The sequence below is a fragment of the Triturus cristatus genome, chromosome 5_2 (genome assembly GCF_964204655.1).
Source record: "Triturus cristatus chromosome 5_2, aTriCri1.1, whole genome shotgun sequence".
In the NCBI taxonomy this organism is placed as follows: Eukaryota; Metazoa; Chordata; class Amphibia; order Caudata; family Salamandridae; genus Triturus; species Triturus cristatus.
This window is the reverse complement of record NC_140588.1, coordinates 216,350,288-216,364,060: the sequence shown is the minus strand read 5'-3', so window position 1 is coordinate 216,364,060 and position 13,773 is coordinate 216,350,288. Positions and strand designations below refer to the sequence as shown.

Below are 13,773 nucleotides of genomic sequence, written 5' to 3'. Positions count from 1 at the left end.
TATCTACTGGCGGCCGCCAGTAGATAATGTGTGTTTGTGTGTGTATATATATATATATATATATGTGTGTGTGTATATATATATATATATTCACTGAAAAAACCATAGGTTTCACACATGTTATAGTTAGCGGAAATTTTACTGATAAAAAACCAATGAAATTCCCCCGTTATAGTTAGTGCAGGCAACTATAACTCACGCGACCGCAATCCTCTGCTGATGCTAATACTGTATTTAGACACTTATTTGCCCATGTCTTCTTCCATACATTTTTAGCTATACATATATTACAAATATTTTTTTTTCATAAAGACACATATGTCATCAGCAGAAGATTGCGGTCGCGTGAGTTATAGTTGCCTGCACTAACTATAACGGGGGAATTTCATTGGTTTTTTATCAGTAAAATTTCCGCTAACTATAACATGTGTGAAACCTATGGTTTTTTCAGTGAATTTGCAAGGTTTTTTAAATGCTAATTCCTAACTATAACGTGTGTGAAACCTATGGTTTTTTCAGTGAATTTGTACGGTTTTTTAAATGCTAAGTTACTTTACGCCATTCGTGGCGTGCGCGCCCACTTAACGCAGTTCGTTCCGTGCGCGCACGGTGCGCTTCGCGCACCGTGCGCGCACAGTGAGCACGCGGTGCGCTTCGCGCACCGCGCGCCCACTTTACGCAGTTAGTGCCGTGCACGCACGGTGGGCACGCGGTGCGATGACAAAGCAAGAAAGCACGTCAACAAATCTGTTTCTGCTTTCCTCCGTGACTATGGTATGGGTGCCATTTACCACAACAACTTGCGTTATGACATGCAAGACATTTATAGAGGAGATGGTGTGCACTTCAATGATGAAGGGAACAGAGTCTTCCTCTTGAACCTTAGACTCTGCATCGGTACTTACTTGTAGGTACCACTAAAAAATCATTTCATAAACACAACGGCTCTTTTTAGAGCCCCCTAATATCTAAACACTTAAATCTGATTTTCATTTTTTTTTTTTTTTTTTTCTACCGTACGCTTACCGTAAGCTTACCGTACGCGTACCCCGTGATTTTTTTTAAAATCAATAAATGTTTTCTTTGTACTTTACAGTCCTTCTTTGACCCCCTCACAAATGTAAGGGGGTCTGTAACTCTCCTCATTGCCCCCTTTTCTTGTTTTCACTCTTTTTTTTCTGAGTGAAATACACAAAATGGCGGCCGCCGCTTCCTGGTTTCGGCCGATTCGAATGTTTACTAAGATCCAATCAGAATCGCGCTCGCCACCGTACGCTTACGGTAAGCGTACGGTAAGCGTACCGTAAGCGGGCTCAGATATATATATTGATTTAAAGGCTATTTTCTCAGAATCTACTGAACAGATTTACACCAAACCTACAAAAGGCACTTCCTTGACCTAGGGACTACCTCTCTGCCAAATTTCGAGTAATTCTGTTCAGCCGTTCGGGCTGTAGCTCGTTCTAAAGGTCCTATGGAAAAATGCATGGGGAAAACGCGTTTTGGGACCCCCCTTTTATCTCAGCCCCCGCTTGACGGATCCCCCCGAGACTTTCAGGGTAGGAGCGGGGCGTAGCGCCCCACCTATTTTGAGAAATTTGCGAGGATTCATCGACCGGCGCCAAAGTTATTCAAAATAGAATGTTGAGGTTTTCCTATGGAAAAGGGGTCCTAACTATAACTACCTACTGGCGACCGCCAGTAGGTAATATATATATATATATATATGTGTGTGTGTGTGTGTCTTTATATATATTCACTTAAAAAACCATAGGTTTCACACATGTTATAGTTAGCTGTACATTTCACTCGTAAAAAACCAATGAAATTCCACGTTATAGTTAGATCAGGTAACTATAACTTGCGCGCCCACAATAAACTGCTGATGACGTCACATAGTACATCACTCATGACATGGTCAGTGACATCACTCATGACATCAATGATGACATCTGAAATTACACATTGTGGATTGCGGTCGCGCAAGTTATAGTTACCTGATCTAACTATAACGTGGAATTTCATTGGTTTTTTACGAGTGAAATATACAGCTAACTATAACATGTGTGAAACCTATGGTTTTTTAAGTGAATTTGCAAGGTTTTGTAAATGATAATTCCGAACTATAACGTGTGTGAAACCTATGGTTTTTTCAGTGAATTTGTACGGTTTTTTAAATGCTAAGTTATGTATTTATTTTATTTTTTTTTTTCTGGTTTTTCACTATGCACACACCCTGCGCGCACGGTGCGCTTCGCGCACCGAGCGCCCACGTTGCGCAGTCCATGCCGTGCGCGCCTCGCCTTTTTTTACGCAGTAACATTTGTTTTTTTCTCCCTTGTGGGTCCTTTAATTTATTTAATAAATGTGATTGTTACTTCTTTATTTTTTTTAAAAAAAATTTTTTGCCGTGCGCGTACGGTAAGCTTACCGTACGCGTACCCCGCGATTTTTTTTAAAAATTATTACATTTATTTTTCGTACTTTTGGGTCCTTCTTGGACCCCCTGACAAACACTAGGGGGTCTGCAACTCTCTTCGTTGCCCCCGTTTCACGTTCCCCACCTTTGTTTCTCAGTGCGAGAGACAGAAAATGGCGGCCGACACTTCCTGATTTCGACCGATTCGAATGTTTACAGTCATGTAACCACCAATCAGAATTGAGCTCGCGCACGGCACCGTACGCGTACGGTAAGCTTACGGTAAGCGCACGGAGCGCGCTTACAGATATATATATTGATTTAAATGCTATTTTCTCAGGACCTACTGAACAGATTTACACCAGACACCAGATTTACAAAAGGCACATCCTTGACCTGAGGACTACCTCTCTGCCAAATTTCAAGTAATTCTGTTCAGCCGTTCGGGCTGTAGCTGTGTCTAAAGGTCCTATGGAAAAATGCATGGGGAAAACGCGTTTTGGGACCCCCCTTTTTTCTCAGCCCCCGCTTGACGAATCCCCCCGAGACTTTCAGGGTAGGAGCGGAGCGTAGCGCCCCATTAGTTTTGAAAATTTCGCGAGGATTCGTCGACCGGCGCCAAAGTTATTCCAAATAGAATGTTGCGGATTTCCTATGGAAACACGGTCCTAACTATAACTATCTACTGGCGACCGCCAGTAGATAATGTGTGTGTGTGTGTCTTTATATATATATATATGTGTGTGTGTGTGTGTGTGTGTGTGTGTGTATATATATATATATGTGTGTGTGTGTGTATGTGTATGTGTATGTATATGTATATATATATGTGTGTGTATATGTATATATATATATGTGTGTGTGTATGTGTGTGTATATATATATGTGTGTGTGTATATGTATATATATGTGTGTGTATATATATGTGTGTGTATGTGTATATATATGTGTATATATATGTGTGTGTATATGTATATATGTGTGTGTGTATATATATATATATGTGTGTGTGTATATATATATATGTGTGTGTATGTGTGTGTATATGTGTGTATGTGTGTGTATATGTATATATGTGTGTGTGTATATATATATATATATATGTGTGTGTATGTGTATATATATATTCACTGAAAAAACCATAGGTTTCAGGCACGTTATAGTTAGGAATTAGCATTTAAAAAACCTTAGAAATTCACTGAAAAAACCATAGGTTTCAGGGGCGTTCTAGTTAGCTGGACTTTTCACTCGTACAAAACCATTGAAATTCCCCCGTTATAGATAGTTCAGCTAACTATAACTCGCGCGCCCGCAATGCACTGCTGATGACGTCACATATTACATCACTCATGACATGGTCAGTGACACCACTCATGACATCACTGATGACATCTCAAATGACATCACTGATGACATCATCCAGTGAATGTGTGTTTTTCTGAAAATTACATATGTTTTATATATGTATATCTCAAGGTCGATGGAAGAATAAATGGGTATATTATAAGTGTCTAAATGGATGATTTGTTTTTGAATTTTTTTTTGTATAACTGACTGGTTAAGTGTATCTTAGTGAATACATGGCTTAGTGAGTAATGTTTAAATGCGTAAATATCTGTATCAGTCTCTCACTTTGTGTATAAGTGGCTGCATGGGTTGGTGAGTAGCTACATGAGTGTCTATATAGGTTATTAGTTGGTTTTTTGAGTATCAGTATGAGTGTCTGAGAGTCTGTATGGTTCGGTGGGGGTATTACGTAGTGCATAGGTGCATGAATGAGTGACTCACTGTTTGTATGTGTTGAAGACAGCATGTGTGCAGGACTGTATGGTTGGATGAGTGTGTGCATGGGTGTGTTAGTGAGTGATAGACTGTCTCAATAGTGTCTTTATGAGTAACTACATATGTTTTAAACTAGTATATGTGACTATTGGTGTATATAAGTGAGTATATGTGAGAGTGAGAGATTGAAAGAGTTCCTGTATGAATAAGTATGTGTTTCTATAAGTGATTGTTTAAAAGACTAAGTATGTGTAAGTTTCTGTAGAAGTAAGTGTGGTGGTGTGTGTATAACTGTATATGCAAGTAAATGGATGTTTGATTCTTTATTAGCATGAGTGACTATGTGTGTGAGTAACTCTATGGATGAGTGGCGTTGTGTAACAGGATGTATAGGTGTGAGTACATATGATGAGTGAGTACATGTATGAGTGACTGTATAGGACTGTTGGTGAATGAGTGGATGTGTATGTGGATCTTAGAATTACTGAATAGGTTGTTGTAACTGGTATTGGTATGTCCATTGTTTTGAACATTGTAGTTTCTATTTTTGAATGTGTGTATCAAAGGTTATATTAGGGGAAGAGGAGGTCTGCCACTCTATCACAAGGATGATATCATCAGCGATGTCATTAGTGATGTCATTTGAGATGTCATCAGTGATGTCACTGACCATGTCATGAGTGATGTAATATGTGACGTCATCAGCAGTGCATTGCGGGCGCGCGAGTTATAGTTAGCGAACAAACTATAACGGGGGAATTTCAATGGTTTTGTATGAGTGAAAAGTCCAGCTAACTATAACGCCCCTGAAACCTATGGTTTTTTCAGTGAATTTCTAAGGTTTTTTAAATGCTAATTTCTAACTATGCCTACAGAGATAGGACATGTGAAGAAAGAAGTAAAAGCGCACAGAAAGAAAAAAAAGAAATGCAGAAAGAAGCAACAGAAGTCCTCAAAGACGAAGAAAAGTGCAGGAAGAAGGATAACATGCAGAAAGAACAAACAGAAGAGCAGAAAGAAGCCTTGTTGCAAAATCATCCTGTACCCTCAACTTTTTCAGACGGATATTGGTGGTAACTGAGTCTGACTAACCAGGCCTAGAGCCAGTGCTATGTTAAAAGACACTCAGAATACAGTGAAAACACCTACATACACTAGGGAACACTATGCGTTGGGGTCCCCCTGTGATCAGCATGACCTCCTCTGTAAGCCCCTAGTATATAATAGGGCAGGGGATTAAAACTACCTCTTAAAACGCGTCACAGGGCGTTTTTGCACACATCACCTCCGGCCCCGTCCCCTCCCTTCCCCACTGTGTAAAGACGCCCTGTGGCCATTTTAAGTTGAGAGATTAAGTCCCCTTGAATCCTGAGGATCCCTAGGGACCAACTAGACCACTAGGTACCTCCAGTAAGCGCCACAGAGCTGCGTTGCAGAGAGATGTAAAAAGGGGCACGGCCTAGACCACCTCTCTGCAACGCAGAGGAGTGGTGCTAGTGCTTACTGGAAGCACCTGGTGGGCTAGTTGGCCCCCAGGGTCCCTCAGGATTGAAGGGGAATTATTTCCCCAACTTAAAACGCGCCACAGGGCTTGCTTGCACACGTTAACTCAGGCCCCGTCCCCTCCCTTCACCACTGTGTAAACACGCCCTGTGGCCGTTTTTAGTTGGGAGATTAAGTTCATTTGAATCCTGAGGGTCCCTAGGGTCCAACTAGCCCACTAGGTACCTCCAGTATGCGCCACAGAGCTGCGTTGCAGAGAGGTGTAAAAAGTGGCACGACCTGGACCACCTCTCTGTAACGCAGCTCAGTGGCGCTTACTGGAAGCACCTGGTGGGGTAGTTAGCCCCCAGGGGCCCTCAGGATTGAAGGGGAATTATTTCCCCAACTTAAAACGCGCCACAGGGCGTGTTTGCACACGTCACCTCAGGCCCCGTCCCCTTCCTTCCCACTGTGTAAACATGCCCTGTGGCCGTTTTTTAAGTTTGGAGATTAAGTCCCCTTGAATCCTGAGGATCCCTAGGGGCAAAATAGCCCACTAGGTACGTCCAGTAAGCGCCATTGCAGAGAGGTGTAAAAAGGGGCACGGCCTCCACCACCTCTCTGCAACGCAGAGCAGTGGCACTTACTGGAAGCACCTGGTGGGCGCGCGAGTTATAGTTGAAAAGGCAATCCCTGGTACAGCAATCTGCCTTCTTAAAGATGGTATTTTCATTATATCGCTCAGAACAAGGTACCCTTGCAAACCAGTGCTGGCAGGAGATAACGAGGTATGAGCATGCTAGCAGCTGGAGATCCTTTGTAAGCGAGAGTTTAAATAATTTTTATTGCCCAACCTTTGAAGAAGAGGTGAGGAGCAAATCTGTTTTTAAACAAACAATAAATCAATCATCCAATCTACTATCGAGTGTTCTAGATAAAGATGAGCTCAGAATAAAGTATCATTCTTGGTCAATTACCAACTCATTTATTAAATTAGAACCCCAATAATACTTGTTGACCCACTTAAAATCATTCTTAAGGGTCAATTTTATGTTATTACAGTTTGGGAGATACCCTACTAAGGACGGAATACCCAAATGGGAAAAAAAATGGTCCTCTAACCTTTGTAGGTTGTGGTTCCTATGACGAAACTTTAATACATATTGTGACTACATGCCCCCATTTGCTAGAAGAGCGGAATACTCTGTTTAGACCTATTTTTAATGAAAATGGGGTGAGAAAATGTCGACACCATCATTACCTGTCTCACTGGGTCAATGCCTCACTTGATCTCCCAATTTGTAAAGTTTATCTTTATTGCCGAAAAAAAACTATTAGCCAAAACTGATTCTGATTATTAATACAGTAATAAGTTGTTAATGCAAAAATTGTAATGAAAATGAAAAATCTGCTTTTAAAATCTGCTTTTAAAAAGTTCTGCACAAAATTTACATCATAACTGTTACAGGATTGGTTAATTAAATTTAAGACTAAAGACAAAGCGTTTTAAAATTTTAACGATAGGGTTTGGAAATTGTCCTCTAGCAATTCTGCACAAACGCACTTTATTCAATGCTGCTCTCTATTATTGCTGCTAAAATTTTCAGTGTAAAGGTGTATACAAATAATATTTTTTACCTACTCTGTTTTATCTCTGTTTGTAACGATTTTTATTAATCAACAAATAAAGCAATTGCTACTACTGGGTGATTCCAGAGGAGCTACCTTTATCTATCGTAGTTTTTTCATCAAGACAAATGTACTTTTTGTCTTTGCCAGCTTCTTGTTCAGGTCTTGCTCCATGCTCTCCTGTGTGCATAGGTTCTTGGTTGTGCTTCTTTCTGTTTCTATGAAACAATTTGGCTAAGATAATGCTTTCCTATGGTGAGGAGCTATGGTACAGTAGAGTAGTCTTCTTTCCTGGATTACCCTACTCGTGGCCGACCCGGTTTCAGGTTCTGGCATGCCAGTGCACTCGTTTTTGGTCTATGTTGTCCTTGGACACTATTCTCTTCCTCTGCCAGGAGTAAGCAACATGCTTTTTCTTCTTTTGTTTTTGTTACCTGTGGTTCCTACCACAATTCTTGGACAGCAGAGCATTTCTTGCTACCCTTTCTGCCTTGGAGCAGCGGGTCTCTTCTGTCTTCTTATGCTCCAGCTAGACACCGGCTAATTCTAATCTGGATTATGATCCAATCAGTTTACAGGCCCTCTTCCGGGGATGTCTTTGCTTTAGTATCTAATTCAGAGGTAAGGAATCTGTGACTAGATGTCTCTATCAGATGAACAATTAAGTTACCTTTGGTAAAGACATGATCTAGCCGCAGATTCCTTACCAACCCTCCCATTCTCCCTGTTCTGCAAACTGATTTATTCCTCTCTTTAATGTTCTGGTTGGTATTGGGATATTCCTCCGGGTTGATATTGGGATATTTCTTGCAGATACATCTGTATTGACGGCGAGACAGAGCTATCTCTTTACTGGTACACCGTTTCCTTGGTCAGTTTCTGTAAGTGGCTCTGCTTTTTTGGCACACAATGTAGTCTCTGTAGAAACTGATATCAGCATGTTGGGAAAGAGGCCTATGTGGACTCTATCGACATCACATCCGCTGTCGATGCCACTACAGAGTCGCACAATGCCCTCTACCGATGCGCAGAGGTACTGCTGAAAATATTTTCCACTCCTGTGTCTGGGGAGAATTTAAAGGTAAGGAATTTGCAGCTAGATCCTGTGTATACCAGATAAGACGTCACTGAATAACTTGTTTTTCAAACTAAAATGAAAAAGGGGTCTCTGCTCTGAAAGATCTAATCCTTACAACACATTGAGAGGGGCACTCAGTCTTGCAGGTTTTTGTGATCTGGGCCAATGAACAGACTCACCATCTGGGAGATACTGTTGGTGTCTGTTCAAAAGATGAGGAATCTGCAGTTAGAAGTATCCATTAGAAAAACTCTCATTCTGGTCAATCCTGTACCCAACTAAAGATTCCTTACCGACCTTCCATCCACCCCTTTCTGTGAACTGGGCTCCTTTTTCTATCTAATAAGGGCCTAATTCTAGAGATCTGCACACTCGGCACATCCGATCTGCTAATGGGCTCTGCGTCTTGGGGTGCGGACAGCCTTGAAAGCAACTGACGTCGATACACTTGGGTGCTGCATTAATGGGGCTCCGCGTCATACTTCCAGAGTGGAATGACATACGTACTAAGCAAGAAGCCGCACGATGCAACCTACTGGTGCACAGGGGTGCTCTTACAGAATTGTGCGATCCACTTAGACACCTGTGGCATATTTAAAAGGTGAGGAATAAGTCATGTGTGTTAGAGTTGCAGCACAGCCATATCTACTTGATGCAAATACCTAGTCACCTGCTAAGAGAAAGACAGAATAAGGACATGTCCTCATTGACTCACTGGGATAAGCTGTGAAGATAAAACATAAATGTCCTGTTAAATTTGAAAACATTATCTAATAGCCGTTATTTTCAAAAAAATGTTAACTGAATAAACTTTACCTGGAATTTATCCTTCTTGACCACATCCTGTACCAAAAATTGCTTCAATTATTTCTATCCATGTGGTACAAGTCGAAAAAAATGGTTTGTATTGTGACGTCTTCTCCACTGCTGTGAATGATGGGTTTTCTTTTTCCTTTGTATTTTTCTAGGTCAAAAACTCTTCAGTTGTCACGTTTGTACAAATTCGTTTTCCACAAAAGGGAGCCTTAAGGTTCATATGCGGCTCCACACAGGTGCCAAGCCTTTTAAATGTCCACATTGTGACCTACGATTCCGTACATCAGGACGACGGAAAGCACATATACAGTGCCACTATAAACCAGATGGCAAGAAACTCCGAAGGCCTTTTTTTCGCAGAAGCATGTCACTGATTCCACGGAGAACCATGTCCACAACTATTACTAACACAGAAGCTCTGCAGCCAGCAAATCTCCTAAATACTTCCCCAACCGATCCCAGTGTTTTTATTACAAACAATTTGCACACAAATCACTTTGAGTCGACCCTCCTCCATCAAGGACTCGCAAGCCAGGCTATCCTTCCTGCTACTGTATCAGGTCAGAAAATAGCACTCAGTGCTTCCATGTTTTATTATAGCATTGTACAAGAAGATGCCTGTTGCATAAAAAGTAGGTTATCGAATGTTTGCCTGTGAAAGTAGAATTTGTTTAGACTTGAAAATGTTGGCATTGAGTTTCGATATTGTAACATACAAATTGACTGGGCATCACCACTATATTTAGGTTGAATTAATATGATATTGGCAGTGCTATATGGATCCATTTGCTAACTTATGATTACAGGGTGGGCATTCTACCATTAGTACAGCTTTTCAGCGCAAGACTGAATCTTTAGCCTCCTGCCCTTGTTAAAAGATTCCATCGCAGACTGGAGTCATGTTGTTAGTGACTTGGGGCAATAACCAGGTAGTGCACAAATATTTGACATGCTCTTATTGAAGATTAGAAGTGTTAGCCAAGTCCCACCGGAGAGATTGCCTTTGCATAGGTGGTAACTAGAGTATGTGGCTTTTGTACTGTTAACTGGGTATGTTGCACAATTCACTGGGTATGTATTAAATTGGAGTTTTTGAATGGTGCTGCAGGTTCCTGGTATCTATTGTTGTCTAATCTGACCTGTTAGTTCTTTCTGGATGGGTATTGTTATTGAGTGTTGATGGTATGGTTAAATGTTGTTGTGGGCATGCTGATATCCATCCAAGTGCTATTTCTGTGTAGTGTTAGATGTGTATTGAGTGCTCTAGCTAATATTTTTTGTTGGACCTGTATATGTGCTGTTTTTTACTTTACAGTGCTGTTGGAAGCATGTTGGCACTCAACTTTATGGAATGTATGTGCTGTGCTTATATGTACAGAAGTTTGACTAATGTGTTCCATGAGAGATTGTGTTTTGTTCATTCATGTTGGATGCTGTTGAGGATTTTCGACATCCATTTAAGGTAATCTGAGCTGTGTTGTGTGCATGTTCTGTTCTATTTTAAGTGGACTTCTGAGTTAACTTGGGGGCCTGTTGCCATCTGATACAGAACCCCACGAAGTTTTGCTCTACGATGTTAGGATGTTGGATTGGTCAGGGCAAATAACTGAGTGAGACATACAATGCATGCAGATATGCATGATACTGTAGTGTAGTATCATGCATGTTGATGATTCCAACTTAGGCGAAACACTCCCTATTTTGTAAGCAGAAACATTGGCTTTGTTTTAGTTTTCTCCTGCTTAGAAAAGTATCCATGAATGTCAATGCAAGTCAGTAGGGAAATTCACTTCCCGAATCCTACCTCCAATCCCCCCCCCCCCCTCTTTTTTTATTTTTTATTTTGTTTTTTATTACCCAAGTGTCCCTGCACTCTGTTTACAAGTGTTGACATTAATGGAAGGATGCGTGGCTAAGTCCTGTCTTTTCCGCTCTAAGATATTTGATTGTGAAGGAAGAGTGGTTATGCAACTATTTCCTTGAGGTGATGGCTGGAGCTTGCGAACATCCTGGTGGTTCTGGTGGTTAATATTAGATCTTTATGCCTTTTTATCGCTCTGTATAGGTGGTATCACCCCAAGCTCTTTGAATTTGAGGGATGTGCATGTTGTACGGGTATACTTAAATTAAATAATAATTTGCATTAATGATTGTTGCTCTATGTAATAAAGCATAACTCACTATAACATAGTGATGTATGTGGGGTTTCCGAAACATATCTTTTGCATAAAGAAAAACTTCAACATTTGTGTTGGAAAATAGTTTTAACTATTGCTATGGCCTTTCTAGAGCAAATGGCTCCTCACTGATTAAACTTTAAATTCTAGAGCTTCAAAGCACATGAGATATCATCTGGTGACCTAATCATAATGATCATTCTCAGACTGAGCAAACCATTTTTCTGCTGGAGAAGTTTTAAAGAATCACTAGGCAGCTGGTTCATTACCTTTGGGTGCTTCTGTACGAGTGGAACCCATATGTAATGCCACCGGACATTGATCCCTTTTACTTACCATAAAGGAAGCAAGTGCTGAATGGTGCTTGTGTTCCGTCACTGGCACTGAAACGACGTGGCTTCAGGGTGCTCATTGAGATGCAGTCTTTCAAAGATGTAGAAACCGGCTTAGGAGGAAAACGTCTGCTGCAAAAACTGTTCCCTAGTTCTCTTCTCAACAGCATATGGTTTTCCTTGCTGCTCATATATGTGATTGGTAGTAGAGTTGCAGAGTACCAGGTCTTTGTAATTAATCTCATCTACTACCCCTCCCCCTCTGAGCATATTATTTCTGACTAAGCAGTAGATAACTTAAAGGAGGAGGAAACACATTGGAATGTTTTGCTATGAAACTGTTATAATCCTATTTATTAAGACTTCTGCCCAGATTGTGGATGCCTTAGAATTCAATTATTTTTATGACCTGTCAGAGACTAGGTATACAGAGTGGAACAGAGATTGAGAGGGTAATCTTCAAATTCAAGTCAGTAGATCTCAAACATTGTAATGTTTAGAATGTTGGCCCTAGAACCATTGGATTCTTAATATGCGGCCAGCCCATGGGTGTTTTTGCATCATTGCAAACAACTGGTTTGTATTAGTGCGGTATGCGATGGCGCCTCCTTTTCCTCGCAAAGTATTCGGATTTCCAAAAATAATATGGTGCTACAGGTGAAGGGAAAAACCCTGAACCCTTCGAATAGACACAAACGCCCTTAGGTTTATACTGTATAGGCCTGTGCACACATAAAGAAGAGATGCGCAACTAGTACTGCCACATTATGCATCAACATACATCTAATACAATGCTCATTAAAGTAAATTCAATAAGTGCAATGATCGCAGAACACTCCAGGTGATTTGTGTTCTTGTATTTATTGTAGATCGATATGCCCAGCCAACACGTGTTTCGCCAGGGTCAAAACCCAAGACTTCTTCAGGGCTCTATGGCGTATGAACTTTGTCAAATTCGATCAATGAATTTTCCAAGGCGGCACTCGCTAGGCGACGCTTTTCATTGTGAGTGGAGTTGCGGTCTGTTGTATGCCTTTCCGCCTATACCACTTCTGCCCAAAGTGCTGAAGAAGATCAGGCGCGACCGGGCCCAAGTCATTCTTGTGGCACCGGACTGGGCTCGAAGAGTTTGGTATCCCGAGCTACTCGGTATGAGCGTGGATCTCCCGATCCGACTGCCTCTACGGGAGGATCTTTTGTCGCAGCAACAGGGGACGGTTCACACGAACCTGTCCAGCCTCCACCTCCTTGCGTTGAGATTGAGCGGCGACAGCTGATTCCATTTGACTTGCCTTCCGAAGTCTGTAATGTGATTTTGGCAGCCAGGCGTCCCTCCAGTAAATTGGTATACGCCTGTCAGTGAAAACAATTTGTGGCATGGTGCACAGCGAAATCTGTTGATCCTCTTGCTGCCCCTCTTTCTGAGGTCCTGTTGTTCCTCCTTTCTTTGGCCCAGCAGGGCTCTGCATTGGGCACTATCAAAGGCTACCTTTCTGTCCTTTCAGCCTTTCTTCGGTTGCCTGATCAGCCCTCTCTTTTCAAGTCCCCGGTTGTCAATAGATTTCTCAAAGGCATTACTCACCTTTTCCCTCTTATTCCTTTTGTGATGCCTCAATGGGACTTGAACCTGGTCCTCATATCTGATGTGCGCCCCATTTGAGCCTCTTCATAACCGTCCTTTGCGGTTATTGACTTTGAAAACTGTCTTCCTGGTGGCCATCACCTCCGCTCGGCGGGTGAGTGAGCGCCAGGCTCTTTCCTGCAAACCTAGTTTCCTAGCGATTCATCCAGACAAGGTTGTGCTTCGACCGCGTCCCTCCTTTCTACCTAAAGTAGTCTCTGCCTTTCATCTCGGGCAAACTTTAACTCTGCCCACTTTCTTTCCGCCTCCGCACCCTTCAAGAGACCCAAAACCTGCGCTCTCGTTCTATCTCAACCGCACACAACAGTTCTGGGTGGATGACCAGCTCTTTGTTGACTACGTCGGTGCCAAGAAAGGCCGGGCTGTGCACAAGCGAACTATCTCCCGATGGGTTGTCTTGTGCATTAAAGCCTGTT

General features: G+C 41.8%; 1 protein-coding gene across 3 annotated transcripts in view; it reads left to right on the top strand.

Annotated features, from left to right (window-relative positions):
- ZNF236 (zinc finger protein 236) overlaps positions 1-13,773 on the top strand; it is a 1,017,074-nt gene that overhangs the window by 627,001 nt on the left and 376,300 nt on the right. For all 3 annotated transcript variants that reach the window (XM_085606997.1, XM_085606996.1, XM_085606998.1), the window contains exon 22: positions 9,359-9,766. In XM_085606997.1, the coding sequence (XP_085463123.1) occupies positions 9,359-9,766 (408 nt within the window). The remainder of the gene's footprint in view (positions 1-9,358; positions 9,767-13,773) is intronic.